Raw genomic sequence first — 13,855 nt, 5'->3', positions numbered from 1 at the left:
AGTGAAATGTGTACAGAATTAATAGGAGACAAAAAAGCCAACTCTATTCAAATAGAGTCATAAGGTGTTTCCTGGTGGTACATAAGCTTGCCTCAAGACTTGCCATTGAAGAAGACAAGGGCTGGGAGCACAGTTGACACATGACAGGAGAGAAATGATATGGTTATGGGACCTGCTTATGAACACACCAGAGGATTAGGTTATGGACCGCCTGATCAATATGCCTGAGGTCAGACTAAAAGAAAAGGTTTTGAGCCGGGATAAATCACAAATCTACCCTTGGCCAAAAGAAGTGATTAAAGTATTTAAAAAAGCTGATGTCCAGCAAATATTAAAAGAAGTCAAGATGATGGCCCATAGCAGGTCAAAGGACATTTGGCTAAGAATAAAACAATGTCACTTGTGAAATAACAAAACCATTTTGAAGTCCAATTGAGAAATAGGAATCCGTCTGTGTACAGGGTTGTTTGTTAGAGGAGATTATGAATAAAATTTGATTCTACTTAATGTTGAACACATTCGACAACAGAATCTAGAACAATTTAGAAGATCAACTTGGCTCTTCAACTAGTCATTTCAAAAGCTTGACAAGATGCAGTGTCTCATCTAATTAGCACATCGGAAAACTTCAAATACAGAGTTTCTAATAAAAAGCCCAAGCGGAATGTCAATCTGCAAAAAGATTTGCACAACGCTGTAATAAAACCTAGCATTGCCTATTTCTGAATGCTACACTTAGGACGTCCATAAAACATACTAAGAGAGAAACAGAGGGTAAAGGTCAAATGTTCCTTCATAAGTCACGAACATAAAATGTCACTGAAAAGCTGAACCAGACACATTACATTATTACTGTTTGTGTGAAAGCACAAAAACATCAGCAGGTAGGCCCGCAAACGTACTGGCACTTACCACTCACTCACTGACCACGCATTTAAGCCCTAAGAAGTTCACGGCGCATCAGCCAGTTGAACAGACAATAGGACCGAACAGATGTGACTGCACTGTGGGTCAGTGCTGAGAACACTTAGCCCAGTCATTTCGGGACGGATTGCGAATGAATGTTGTTTGTTTCTCTAATACTCTGGCTAAACACAACATTGGCAGGTCCGACCAGTTGAGGGACGAACAATGTAGTGGAGAAAAGTGTCCATCCCATTGCTTCCAACCTTCACATCTGTTTATCAGGGTTAAGGGCTGACGAGAAACAAAGCAAATCTGTTTCTCATTGGCAGCGTATGGAACTTGCATAAGGATTAAGACAGAGGGGGTCTTTGGCTAATAGCATGATGTAGTTTGCCAATTAGTCATAATGGAGGCCTGGTGCTCTTAGGGTAAATACGCACTCCTCCGAATTAATCTCCCTCTTTGTCTTTGCCCTGAGTGAGCCCTCTTAGCTGACCCCCCCTAAACCTCAACCCCAAATCCCAGAGGGGTACCAGATCAACAGCGCTCAACTCTCCCCCTCGTTATCAGGCAAAGGTTTGGCGTGGTCTTTAGACCTCGGTAGCCAGGGCCGTCCCGCGTCCCCTCGGGAAGATTACATGTGACAATCGCCGTTTTCACGCGTTCGCACAGTCAAATGGTTTTGTGTCCGACACAAATCTGGCGTTTTTTTATGAAAAGCCATAGTTATGGAAAAACAACACGAGCTTCGTCTGCATACTACCCACTCTCCCCAGTGGACGGACACACACAATGAACCCCCATCACACCCCGTCACCCCCCCCCACCCACTCACACCCACCCCTCCTGCACGCTTCTAATTAACCAAAAGGCCCAGTCCGCTAGCCTTGAGCTTTGCACCAAAACCAGAGACCATCTCAGCTACTTAGCTCATACCCTGTGGAGAGGCCTCAAAACCAACCAATCGCATAAGAGCGGAACTTCCTCTTGTAATCAGTTATAATCTGATAAAAAGACGGATGACAGTGTCCCCCCTGTAGAAGGACAAGGTTAATGGGATCATGCAGCAGAGGCTGCTGAATGTCCGATGAGTGATGGTATGATGACTGGGATGCAACTGAAGGGGCTGGGTTCACTACCAGCCAGTTCAGAAAGGTAATGGCTCATAATGTAATTGACAGAGTAGCCTACATCTATTGAAAACCATCAACTCCCCTGCACCCCGGTCCAACTCTGACCCAGGTGCTCTAGGACGCGGCCGTGCAAAATAATGGCTGACGGGGGAAAAGGGGCAGAGAGAATGATTTTTCCCCGAAAACCATCCGAAAGAGGAGGAATTCCATCCAGTGGAAATCTATCTCTCACAGGAAGAGCCCCGCGGCCAAAATGTACATAAATACTGATAGACAGAAAAAAATGACGGGGGGAGTGGGGGGGTGACAGAAAAAGACCAGACAGCGGACACATTTGTCTCGGAACGACGGCCCCCTGGGACATCTTCCCCCCTCCTGCGGTTTGGAGGCGCAGCGGAAACAGGCTGCAGCTCTGCGGCCTCCGCCGGGTTCCACCAGCTGATCTCCATATGTTTCTAAACGGGGTTCTTTGTGGCGAGGTCGGTGCCACCTTGTGGCATTTCCTCGGAATGACCGCGTTGCCGTGATGGTGAGGAAGTGAGAAGGTGATGACGCAAGGCAGGTGCTTGTATTGTTCACTCGAGGTGAAACAGGGCTCGCGCTCATATCGTTCCCATTCTAGATTTGTGTTTAGCACGCAGCTGGATTACACTGTGGTTATGAGCAAGACGAGTAAAGGAAAGATGATTAAAGCCAGAGTGGCAATGCAAGAAAGAAACAAGGTCAAATTAATCTACACCTAAGACATGAACTACACAGAACTTTTATTTGAAAAAAATATGTTTACCTCCAGTATCTAAAAACAATGACATCAGCCTGAAGTATGCCTGTTGCAGTACCAAGGCTCACAGGCAGGTGTCGCTAACACTCCTTCACCTCAGACCGCTGATGCTCAAACGGCCCCACATCCCTCAGGATCTGCCCTTTTCAACATGTGATTGGTTTGATTGATTTTCATTGTAGACAGAGACACATGGACCCAGTGAAATTAGATCACAGTCTGACAATTCAATCCGAGCGAGTAGCCGTGGCTTTGGAAAGGCAAAACCCATCCTCTTGACTCAATTTTGAGCTTCTGTAGGTGTCCCGAACCCAGTTCGCCACTTCAAGCCTGGTCGCCGAAGATACTACCAATGTGACGCAAGTTGGTATAAAGTTTACCTTATGTCGTGCGTGCACGTACATCCTAACAGCTGTTCGAGTGCTGCTATTCATTGATATTCATTTGCATTTTGGTATTCAAAGCGGCGACTGTTTTAGCCGGTGGCCCGTTGCTTTAGCCTCGAGGCAAGGCGAGACAAAGCGAGTGTGTTCTCGTCTAGACTGTCAAGCTAACGTGCTTGACCCTCAATCTTCCACCCCCTTGTGGGGCTAACGTCCCGTGTTGGGGCCACGCGCCTCCATTTCCTCACTCTCGTCGTAGTCCTCCCCACCTCCCCCGCCTCCTCTAACAGGTACTGATGAGGTGGACATATTTCACCACAGGAGCCCAACTGCTACACGGGCAGACAATTCCTCATGCACGCATACGCGCGCACACACACATACACAGGATGTCCGTATGCAATTACTCCTCTTTTGCCGACATACCACCCCCCTTGCCCCAAAACAAGGACAACATGTTGGCAAACCATGTCGGCATGGTAATCTGACAGACAGGTGACCATTGTCCCATTCATCCACGTAGTTTTGACCTGAACACACACACACACAGACACAAGGCAGCATTTCAAGATATAAGCGGGCGTGTCCAATCTGAGGCGGCTTCCTGTTGTGTATGACTGTGTGCGTGTGCAATCCTTTTGCCATAAATCAATAAACACACACAGTGGGAGGGCTAGATGCTTGGACACAAACACACACTCTTGTGGCAGGCCTGGAATCTAAATGATGCCCCATTTCAAAATGTTTTCAATCCACCATTGTTTTCAGTCAATTGGGAATCCATGCTAGGCAGTCTTTAATCTATTAGTAAAACTGAGTATATTACTTTGGAGTGGTTCTGCCATGGAATCCAATGGTGAAAGGGGACCTATCAGTTTAGATACCAGGCTATGGGCCTCCCACAACTCTGAGTATTGATTACAGCTTATCCATCTGGCTTGATTGGCTAAAGCTGGGAACTGGAGCAGTTATTCAGCTGGTTCAACTGGCCGTTGTGTCACACAGCCCTGTGGGGAGGTACAGGGAGGGGAGGGCATGTCACGGAACTATGGAGCAGGACAAAACCAGGGGGGAGGACATGCCAGCAGGTCTAGCAGGAAATCTCTCTCCCTTCCTCCCTCATCCATACTTTCTCTCTCTCCCTCTCTTCTTTCTGTCTTCATTTCTCTCATCTCAATTTCTGTCTCTCTGTCTGCCCGTCTGTCTGTCTCTCTCTTACTGTCTCTCTGTCAGCCTCTCTCTTTCTGTCTCTCTGTCAGTCTGTCATTCCCTCTTTTAATGTCTCTCTGTCTGCCAGACGGTCTCCCTGTCTCCCAGTCTGTCTCCCTGTTTGTCTGTCTGTCTCTCTGTCTTTGTCTGAACAGCTGAGGACAATGGACACACATTAAGTTGGACCGGATATAACAGCCTTCTACAACGCCATGATGGATTGTAAGCAGCAGGTCCAGTCTATCTGTCTTCAGTCCTCTGCCTGAGTATCAGGTTAGTTTTTCCTCCCGCAGATCCCTCACACACCCAGGCAACCAAACGCAGGCACGCACGCGCACACCCACGCACACCCACACACTCTTGCACACACACAAACACACACACACGCACCACACACACACACACACAGGCAACCAAACGCAGGCCTGCACGCATACACACACACGCGCGCGCAAAAACACAAAAACGCACACGCGCACACACACACCCACGCACGCATGCACGCACGCACACACAGACACGCACATGTATGGCAGGTGAAAAGGGACATTAAAAAGCTATTTAAACGACCTAACGTGCATACCACCGCGTATGCGATCGTGTATACGTGTATGCACCCATGGATACGCGTTCCTATACCCGTATAGACGAAGCGTCAGTATACACGTTCAGACGCCTGTCTTAGACGACCTACCCAGACCACTGAAAGCACGTGTACACGCGTGTAGATATTATTCTGTACAGCAGAGGGCGCAGTAACCTGGGGATCTCTACAAACAGGAAGTTGTTGAACACCTCCGACGAAGAGATTAAGTGTTTTTCTACAGGTGAGTGAAGCTAGTCATTCATACAGCTAAAACAACCTGGCCTGTTGACTAGAGGTGCTTGGTTACATGCAATATAGCTAGTTACCAGTGGGTTTTGTTTGCTAGCGACATTGTAATTATTTTTTCACTCCGGAACATTTCATCAATGTGGCTGTAAAGGCCGTTGGCCGTTGGCTATAGACTATAAGTCCTCCCTTCCCAAACCAAAGTTCATGTCCATTGCTCAATCAAGCTATTTGTATCTTAATGTTGTGTGGCCCAGTTACCGCAACATATTTCTTTGGCTTATCATTTTTGGTTGACCAATTTGTATTATTGTCTTGGCTATGCTGCTTTCTCTGTATAGGTTTTTACGCAAGCGTGACTGGGTGGGCCAGTTAAAACCACAGACATTAACATGTTTTTCATCTACAATCTCACATCTCTCTTTCAGGTTTCCCATGAGGAATCTATTTTATTTCACCCTTTTCTGTAAACAGCTCTTCTTTCTCTTACATTTTTCTGAAAACTGATAGGTCTACCTCTAATGTGTATATACATCATTTATCTCCTTGTACAGAATAATATCTACACGTGTATACACGTGCTTTCAGTGGTCTGGGTAGGTCGTCTATGACAGGCGTCTGAACGTGTATACTGACGCTTCGTCTATACGGGTATAGGAACGCGTACTCATGGGTGCATACACGTATACACGGTCGCATACGCGGTGGTATGCACGTTAGGTCGTTTAAATAGCTTATTCAAGTCCCTTTTCACCTGCCATAACACATGCACGGACACACGCAGACACGTGCACAAACACGCACACGCACACCAATCAGTAGTAAATCAACGGCTAAGCTCGCCGGAAAACTTCTTCTAATTCATGTTCGTTTAGCAGATGAAGCGAAGGAGCCGAGATGAAGCCGTCCAATCTCTCGCCACGGAAACCAAGTCGTGAATCACGATGTGCCGCCACAAGTCGAGCTCCGACGGCTGCGTCAGAACAGCACTGCTGGTCGATACACCAGAACTATAACATGATGTGTTAGCGCCGGTATCATCACCAAACGTTCTGCCGACAAGACAGAAACCAGCCCAGGATGTCCATTTAGTGGCCCACTTTCCAATTCCATTGTCATACATATTGATGCTATAATGGAGTCACAATCTTTGTCGGGCTTTAAAGATGATGACTGGCTGAGAGCGATGCAGCGTAATGAGACTTAGGAAGGGGAGGGTGTGAGTCGGGGAGCGTGTGGGTCGGGAGTGTGCGGGTTGGGAGTGTGTGGGTCGGGAGTGTGTGGGTCGGGAGTGTGTGGGTCGGGACTGTGCGGTTTGGGAGCATGTGGGTCGGGAGCATGTGGGTGTGTGTCCTTGGGGATGTGTGTCCACGGGGATGTGTGTCCACGGGGATGTGTGTCCACGGGGATGTGTGTCCACGGGGATGTGTGTCCACGGGGATGTGTGTCCACGGGGATGTGTGTCCACGGGGATGTGTGTCCACGGGGGTGTGTGTCCTTGGGGATGTGTGTCCACGGGGATGTGTGTCCACGGGGATGTGTGTCCTTGGGGGTGTGTGTCCTTGGGGATGTGTGTCTACGGGGGTGTGTGTCCTTGGGGGTGTGTGTCCTTGGGGGTGTGTGTCCTTGGGGATGTGTGTCTACGGGGATGTGTGTCCTTGGGGGTGTGTGTCCTTGGGGGTGTGTGTCCTTGGGGATGTGTGTCCACGGGGATGTGTGTCCACGGGGTGGTGAGCCCAGGGGGCATGGGGCGAACACGTTTCTTGTTGAAGGAGATGCATGCGGGGCTTCGTCTTCTGCATCTAGTCCCGGCACGACATGATTAATGTGTTATCTTTACACGGCAAAATAGACCGGCCGCTCGTGTCATTAAGAGCAGGACGGGAAGATGGAGGGAGAGGGTGAAGAGAGAGACAGGGGGAGAGACGGGGGAGAGAGGGAGAGAGAGAGACGGGGGAGAGAGGGAGAGAGAGAGGAAGGGAGAGAAAGAGTTGAAGGGAGAGAGAGAGAAAAGGGTGCCTGCTTGCAGGGAGAGTATGCTTTGGCAATAGGCCCATTTTTAGGTCATGCCAAAAACACATTTTAACTGAATTGTAGAAGGGACAGGAGGGGTGGAAATAGGTGGTAAGACAAATTGAGAAATCCAATGTTGGAGAAAGAGAGAGTCGGATTGAAAGCAACAGGAAGTGATTGAGAGATTACGATTAGGGATGGGTAATGACCAAGGGGAGACAGACAGAGAGAGAGACTGAGAGGGAGATAAATAGAAAGAGAGCAATAGAGAGAGAGAGAGAGAGACAGGCAATCACTCAAACCCTAACCACTTTAGCAATAGTGTTCCTAACCTTGAGCCGTCATGTCAATGAAGCCCACTTGAATTTATGAGCTTCAGGTGGAGAGAAGTAAAGTGAGGAGAGATGGGAATGAGGAGGGAGGGATATGAGGAGAGAAGGGAATGAGGAGGGAGGGGAATGAGGAGAGAAGGGGAATGAGGAGAGGAGGGGAATGAGGAGAGAAGGGAATGAGGAGGGAGGGAAATGAGGAGAGAGGGGAATGAGGAGAGAGTGAAATGAGGTGAGAGGGGAATGAAGAGGGAGAGAAATGAGGAGAGAAGGAAATGAGGAGAGGAGGGGAATGAGGAGAGAAGGGGAATGAGGAGAGGAGGGAATGAGGAGAGAAGGGAATGAGGAGGGAGCGGAATGAAGAGAGAAGTAATGTGAGGAGAGAAGGGAATGAGGAGAGGAGGGAATGAGGAGAGAAGGGAATGAGGAGGGAGGGGAATGAGGAGAGGAGGGAATGAGGAGGGAGGGAAATGAGGAGAGGAGGGGGGAAAACACCATTAAGGCCCAGCAGAAATTCACAGCAAGACACTCTCTACAGTACATCTGCTATCTCCTTCCCTCTCTCTCTCCCGTTTCCCTTTTCTTCCCTGGCATCCTTTCTCCCCCTACGGAAGGGCTTTCAACACAGGCAAGACAACAGAGGAGAAGCCATGGAACGGAGAGGAGAGAAGGACGGGGAGGAGGAACGAGCGGCAGGAGAGAATTAATGAGAGGAGTAATTGAAACAGAGATGAGAGAAACTGTCAGCGTCTGACTAGACGCCTCAGGTGTGTGTCCGCGTGTGTGTGCGCGCGCGAGCGTGCATGTGTGTGTGTGTGTGCGTACGTGCATATGTATGTACGTGTGTGTGTGCGCGTGTTACAAGTGTATTACAATTGATTTGGAGAGCTGGCATTTGAATTTGGAGAGCAGATTGTTCGTTCCCCTAATTAAAACGTACCTGGAGGGTAAAGGAATATCTCCAAGTATAAAACGAGTTGTCACTCACTCCCACACTCACACACACACACCATACACACCGTGCACACACACACACCATCCCTCCCTTTTCCACAATGTGTAGAGGCTTGCTAGAATGTTTTTGAAGCTAAGGGAAAGAGCTGACATGGGAATATACCAAAGAGTTGAAAGGAGACGGTCCAGCGGCTGGAACCTGCTCACGAATCACTAATATTTGGAGGGTTGATTACAAACCTGGAAAAGGAATTAACACTCAGTAACACTTTGCCTCGTCCGGCTGGGGGAACTAAAATGGACATGAAACCCGTTAATGAGCCACTAGTAGATCCCGAAAGAGCCAAACGGTTTACGCACAGAGGGACGTAGATGCAGGAAAAGGCTGAGAGATCCAGCACACACACACACACACACACACACAGTCCCTGTGCTTCTTAATGTACACAGGCAGCGTTCCCTATAGGAGGATCATTGTGTCGGGAACATGGCCGCTCCGTGGACTCCCTCTCCTCCTCCCACGGGGGGCATCAAAGCCGGGCCTCCACTTCCGCCCATCAAAAGGCCCGCACTGTAATCAACCAGCCCTCGTGGCTCCGGGAGACGCGGCGCGCAGCAGGACGGGAGAGCTCGGAGGAAGACACCGGGCCAGATAATGACCCGGTTCGGTGAGGAACCAGGGCACAGATTGTCAGAGTGTGTGTGTGTGTGTGTGTGTGTGAGTGGGCGCGTTTTTCGACAGACACTCACTCTACGGGGGGGTTGAGGTCGTCCGCTTTGGTCTCGAAGAAGCGCAGCACCTCCTCGCTCTGGGAGATCTGAGGAGGAAGACGGACCAAAGCCTGGGAGGGGGGGGGGGGGGGGGGGGGCAGTTTGAGAGGAAGAGGGGAGGAGAGAGGCAAGGAGAGGGTGAAAAAGGGGGAGACAAGTGGGAGAGGTGAAAGGTGAGAGGTGGAGGGAGAACATCTGCTGTGAGACGCGCGCCACACAAAGTAGCTCTTGTTTGAATGAGAAAACACTGCGAGGGACGCGGCGCTAAATGAGGATGCACACACACACACACACACGCACACACACTTTGTGTGGTAATGACGCTGAATAAAGCAGAACTCTTGGCAGACTGCTTGGCTCCAATTAAATGAAAGATCATGTGTCAGCCTAGCCCACTGAGGTCTTCCATGCATATTTTATGACCCGGCTAAGTCACATTACTACCGAAACGGATCAATACACCAGAAGTCGATTACCAGGCAGGTGGACGGTCAGATCTAACAATGTATCTATGATTTATGACGGCCCACCAAGCTTCATGTTTCATTTATGGGAAACGACCGGGTACATGAATCAACATTTCACTGTTCAGACCAATGTAAATGTGTAGCAGATAGTAAAAACAGATCATTTGCATACATACAGGTGGTACACAGAGTAATTTGATGCTATTAAAGTGGTAGTTATATTGGGTTTTATTATGACAGATTTTCTGAGGAAGGGTATGAAAGATAGCTAGTGATACGGAGGTTTGGCTCCTGTGTCCCACAATCCCTTGAGAGAGCCTCTGGATAATGACTCACTCTCTTGCTGTTTGGCTTGAGACAACAATCAGGAAACAGGAAGTGAACATTACTTAGGCTGGTGAAAGACTGATAGACAGGTAGAACTAGCTCCTCACGTCTTACAATTTATTATTGCATTGTATATTTGTTTACATTGAAGTTCAAAGACTATGAGAAGGAGAACGTCAAGGTTTCAGAAGTGTATCATGAACATTTATGAGATCCAATCTGGTTTTAATCCAGACTTTAGAAAGGCAGAAAACCTGAGATCTTCCCCACTTCAGAAGCTGCATTATCCGTGTGTATTTCAGTCCAGCTCCCATGTTTGTTTGTATCTGTGGCCTTCGATAGCATGGCGTTAGAGACTTTGGCACTGTGCCGAAAGGAAGGAGAGGGGGAGGAGGGAGAGGGGGAAAGGAACCAGAGGAGGGATGATGGAAAAGAGAGAGAGAGAGAAAAGAGAGAGAGAGTAGCTAAACAAAGAAAAAGTGATAAGAAGAGTATTTTTTATTTTTTCCTCAAAGTGTTGACAGACCAAAGGGAGTTTGAGAAAACGTTAATAAAAACTCTCAACCAAGGGCACTGCCTTTATCTGGCTTTTGAAAGAGTAGTGAGCCTTTCAAAGTCTGTCTTTTGTAGGGCAGAGTCAGAAGTTGGGTCAATCCCCTTTTGAAAAATGTTAAGAACAGTGGAAACAAAAGCCTCAGAGACCAATAAGTATGACAACGTGCTTCATGAATAGCTAAGCAGTTTTCATTATTAATATACTTTATTATTTGTTTGAAGAGAGGTTTTTGGAACTGGATGCCCCCCCCCCCCCCCCCCCCCCACCCTTTGGACACATGACCGCGTGTGTATACAGCCACCCCCTTAACCGTCAACACCATCTGTGACTCCTGGCCTCTGACACTTTAACCCACATAACATGCGATGGGGGGGGGGGGGTGTCGGCGGCAGCGGCGACAGAGCGTGTACGTAGTGTCCATGCGTCTTACCCGGCAGTAGTCGTCGATAAAACGTAACCTCTTCATGGCCACGTCGCGTACATGGCTCCGCCTGAACAGGATCTTCCCTAGGGAGAAAGGAAGAGAGAGGCAAACACACGGCGACACCTTGTCAGATCGCTGCAAGTGGAACATGACAGAGGACAACCGCCGTTCAGTTTGTGTCAGCGTACGTCCCCGGACCACCACAAGGAGTCAGTGCCGCGTGGGCTCCTCGGTCCGCGACCTCTCTTCCCCCGGGCCGACGCCGGGAAACCGGGGGCTCATCGACCTTTGGCTGTGAATCAGCCTCGTTACATTTGAAATTTGGTTTAGGGGCTCCGAGGTCATGCGTGTGCTCAAGCCGGTGAGCGCGGGCGACAAGAGCGTCAGCCAAAAAGAGAGGCCTACGGGAAGGGGCGGGATCTAGTGACGGTGAAGACAGGAGGAGCCCATGTGGGGTCTCATGACCAGGAATTCAGTAATGATGACCTGCTGTACCAGTCAAACGTTTGGACACACCCACGCATTCAAGGGTACTAGTTTTTACTATATTTTCCACATTTTAGAATAATAGTGAAGACGTCAAAACTATGAAATGACACATGGAAGCATAAAGCAACCCAAAGAGGTGTTGAACATATCAGGATACATTTACATTTTTAGATTTTTCGTAGTAGCCACCTTTTGCCTTGATTACAGCTTTGCACAATCTTGGTGTTCTCTCAACCAGCTTCATGAGGTAGTCACCTGGAATGCTTTTCCAGCGGTCGCGAAGAAGTTCCCACATATGTTGATCACATGATGCCTGCTTTTCTTTGACTCTGCGATCCAACTCTTCCCAAACCATCTCAACTGGGTTGAGGTTGAGTGATCGTGGAGGCCAGCTCAAATGATGCAGCACTCGACCATGAAGGCCAGATTCTGGCAGTGTCCTCTAAACAGTGGATATTGAGATGTGTCAGTTACTTAAACTCTGGGAAGCATTTATTTTGGCTGCAATCTGAGGTGCAGTGAATTGCGCATTTCTGAGGCTGGTAACTCTAATGAACTCATCCTCTGCAGCAGAGTTAACTCTGGGTCTTCCTTTGTTGACATTTTCTGGATTGACTGAACTTCATGTCTTAAAGTAATGATGGACTCTTTCTCTTTGCACATTTGATATGGACAACTTGGTCTTGGTTGCAAAAGAGACGTTTTCTCAGTGACCGAAGCCACCTCAATAAAGATATGTGAGCAGAGCAGTTAGCGGTCGATGTTTCGGATGACGACGCCCAGGTGTTTAGCCAGGTGGGGAAAGGAGACGGGGGGGTTTCCACTTCCTGCCCGAGAGCACGCGGTCGTCGTCGGAGCTAAAGGACTCCCCCAACGAAAACAAACAACGGTAAACAGACGGGCGCCTGGCTCGCACTGGCTGTGGTTCTCGCCGTTCTTCCCTCTCTTTCTGTCATTTTCGCGTTGTGCATTTCACTCCCGCAGAAAAACACACAGAAACGGCCATGCAATCTCACCCACACACAAACACACACACAGCTTGATGCCGCGTCTCAGATGGACAGGCAGACAGGCAGATAATGCAGGACAGACACCAGCAAGCCAGCGTGTCAATACGAGCAGGAGGCTGACCCACCCACACACACACACAAAGAGAACTGAAGCGGTGTAACTTCCTGTTGAGTCAGCGTTCTGGGTGACTCCGCTGTTATGGAGCGTCTTCAAGGTGAAGCCTGTCTGCAACCCCCCCCCGCCCCCCCGGCCACGACTGACATGGAATTGGATCTCATCATCACCCACGCTTAGGGTTCAAAGTTGAGGGCCATGTGGGGGTTGACAGAGGCCTTTGCTAAAATGTAGCGGGAGAGGGATTTTCCGCCCGTTGAATATGAATGTGCGCTGAACGGAGAGAGACAGGTAGAAAGACGAAGACGTACCTGGGAGAAAGGGGATGATTCTCTTCTTGGGATCCTTCTGCCCTCCCTCGATTGGGAACTTGTCAAGAATCTGCATCTGCGGAGTGAAACATGGTGACACGATTGATTAGGACTTTGAGAATGAGAAGAGTAGACTTGACCCACATGTGGCTAGAAACAGCCGGGCTCTCTCAGCAGTGAGTTCTTTGAATCCAACATCACAGTCCGCGGCGCCTGCCAGTCGTTTACATCAAAGCGCGGACACATGTCGAAAAGGACTTGGGAGATAACCGCTATGGTGGAACTGGGGACAGACGCCATGCAGCGTTTCGGTGTTGTCGTGGACTCAATGGGAGCTGATTTATTCACAAAGCTATGGCACTGATGGGTTGCAGAGCACTGCAAGGACACACGCACGGATCCTCTCTGACACTGACACACACACACAGACACACACGCACACACACACAGACACACACACACACAGAGACAGACAGACAGACGCTCTTGGGCAGAGGTCAGAGACATCTGGCAGCTCGAGTGTCGGCCATGTTGTGTTTATCCATTTTCACCCCTCAGGTAAATCATGCATGTGAGGATTAGGAGCCCCTGGTGGTACAGGAGTCTATTTACTGCATAGATACACTGCGGAGGAATGAGGGAAAGTGTGTATATGTGTGTTGGGGGTTGTGTCTGTGTGTCTTTGTGTGTGTGTGTGTGTGATAGATGGACCACGCGCATCTGGCATGTGTCAGGCCTGGGAAGCGCTGTGTCACTGACCTAAAGGGACCAGGATGGTAAATAAGCTACCTAAATACCATGACTGTTTGTGTATTCAGTGCCCTCCAGAATTATTGACACCCTAG

The 13,855-nt window shown here is 49.0% G+C and overlaps 1 protein-coding gene across 5 annotated transcripts in view; it reads right to left on the bottom strand.

The window, feature by feature from the left end:
• The window catches only part of sh3pxd2aa (SH3 and PX domains 2Aa), a 92,332-nt gene that overhangs the window by 53,039 nt on the left and 25,438 nt on the right, over positions 1–13,855 (bottom strand). For all 5 annotated transcript variants that reach the window (XM_029121996.2, XM_029122000.2, XM_029121997.2 and 2 more), the window contains 3 exons: positions 13,011–13,086; positions 11,092–11,168; positions 9,291–9,382 (listed from right to left, as the gene is read on the bottom strand). In XM_029121996.2, coding sequence (XP_028977829.1) covers positions 9,291–9,382; positions 11,092–11,168; positions 13,011–13,086 — 245 coding nt within the window. The remainder of the gene's footprint in view (positions 1–9,290; positions 9,383–11,091; positions 11,169–13,010; positions 13,087–13,855) is intronic.

The sequence above is a fragment of the Esox lucius genome, chromosome 9, assembly GCF_011004845.1.
Source record: "Esox lucius isolate fEsoLuc1 chromosome 9, fEsoLuc1.pri, whole genome shotgun sequence".
NCBI lineage: Eukaryota > Metazoa > Chordata > Actinopteri > Esociformes > Esocidae > Esox > Esox lucius.
The sequence above is the reverse complement of the archived record's forward strand: the minus strand, read 5'-3'. Positions and strand labels throughout refer to the sequence as shown.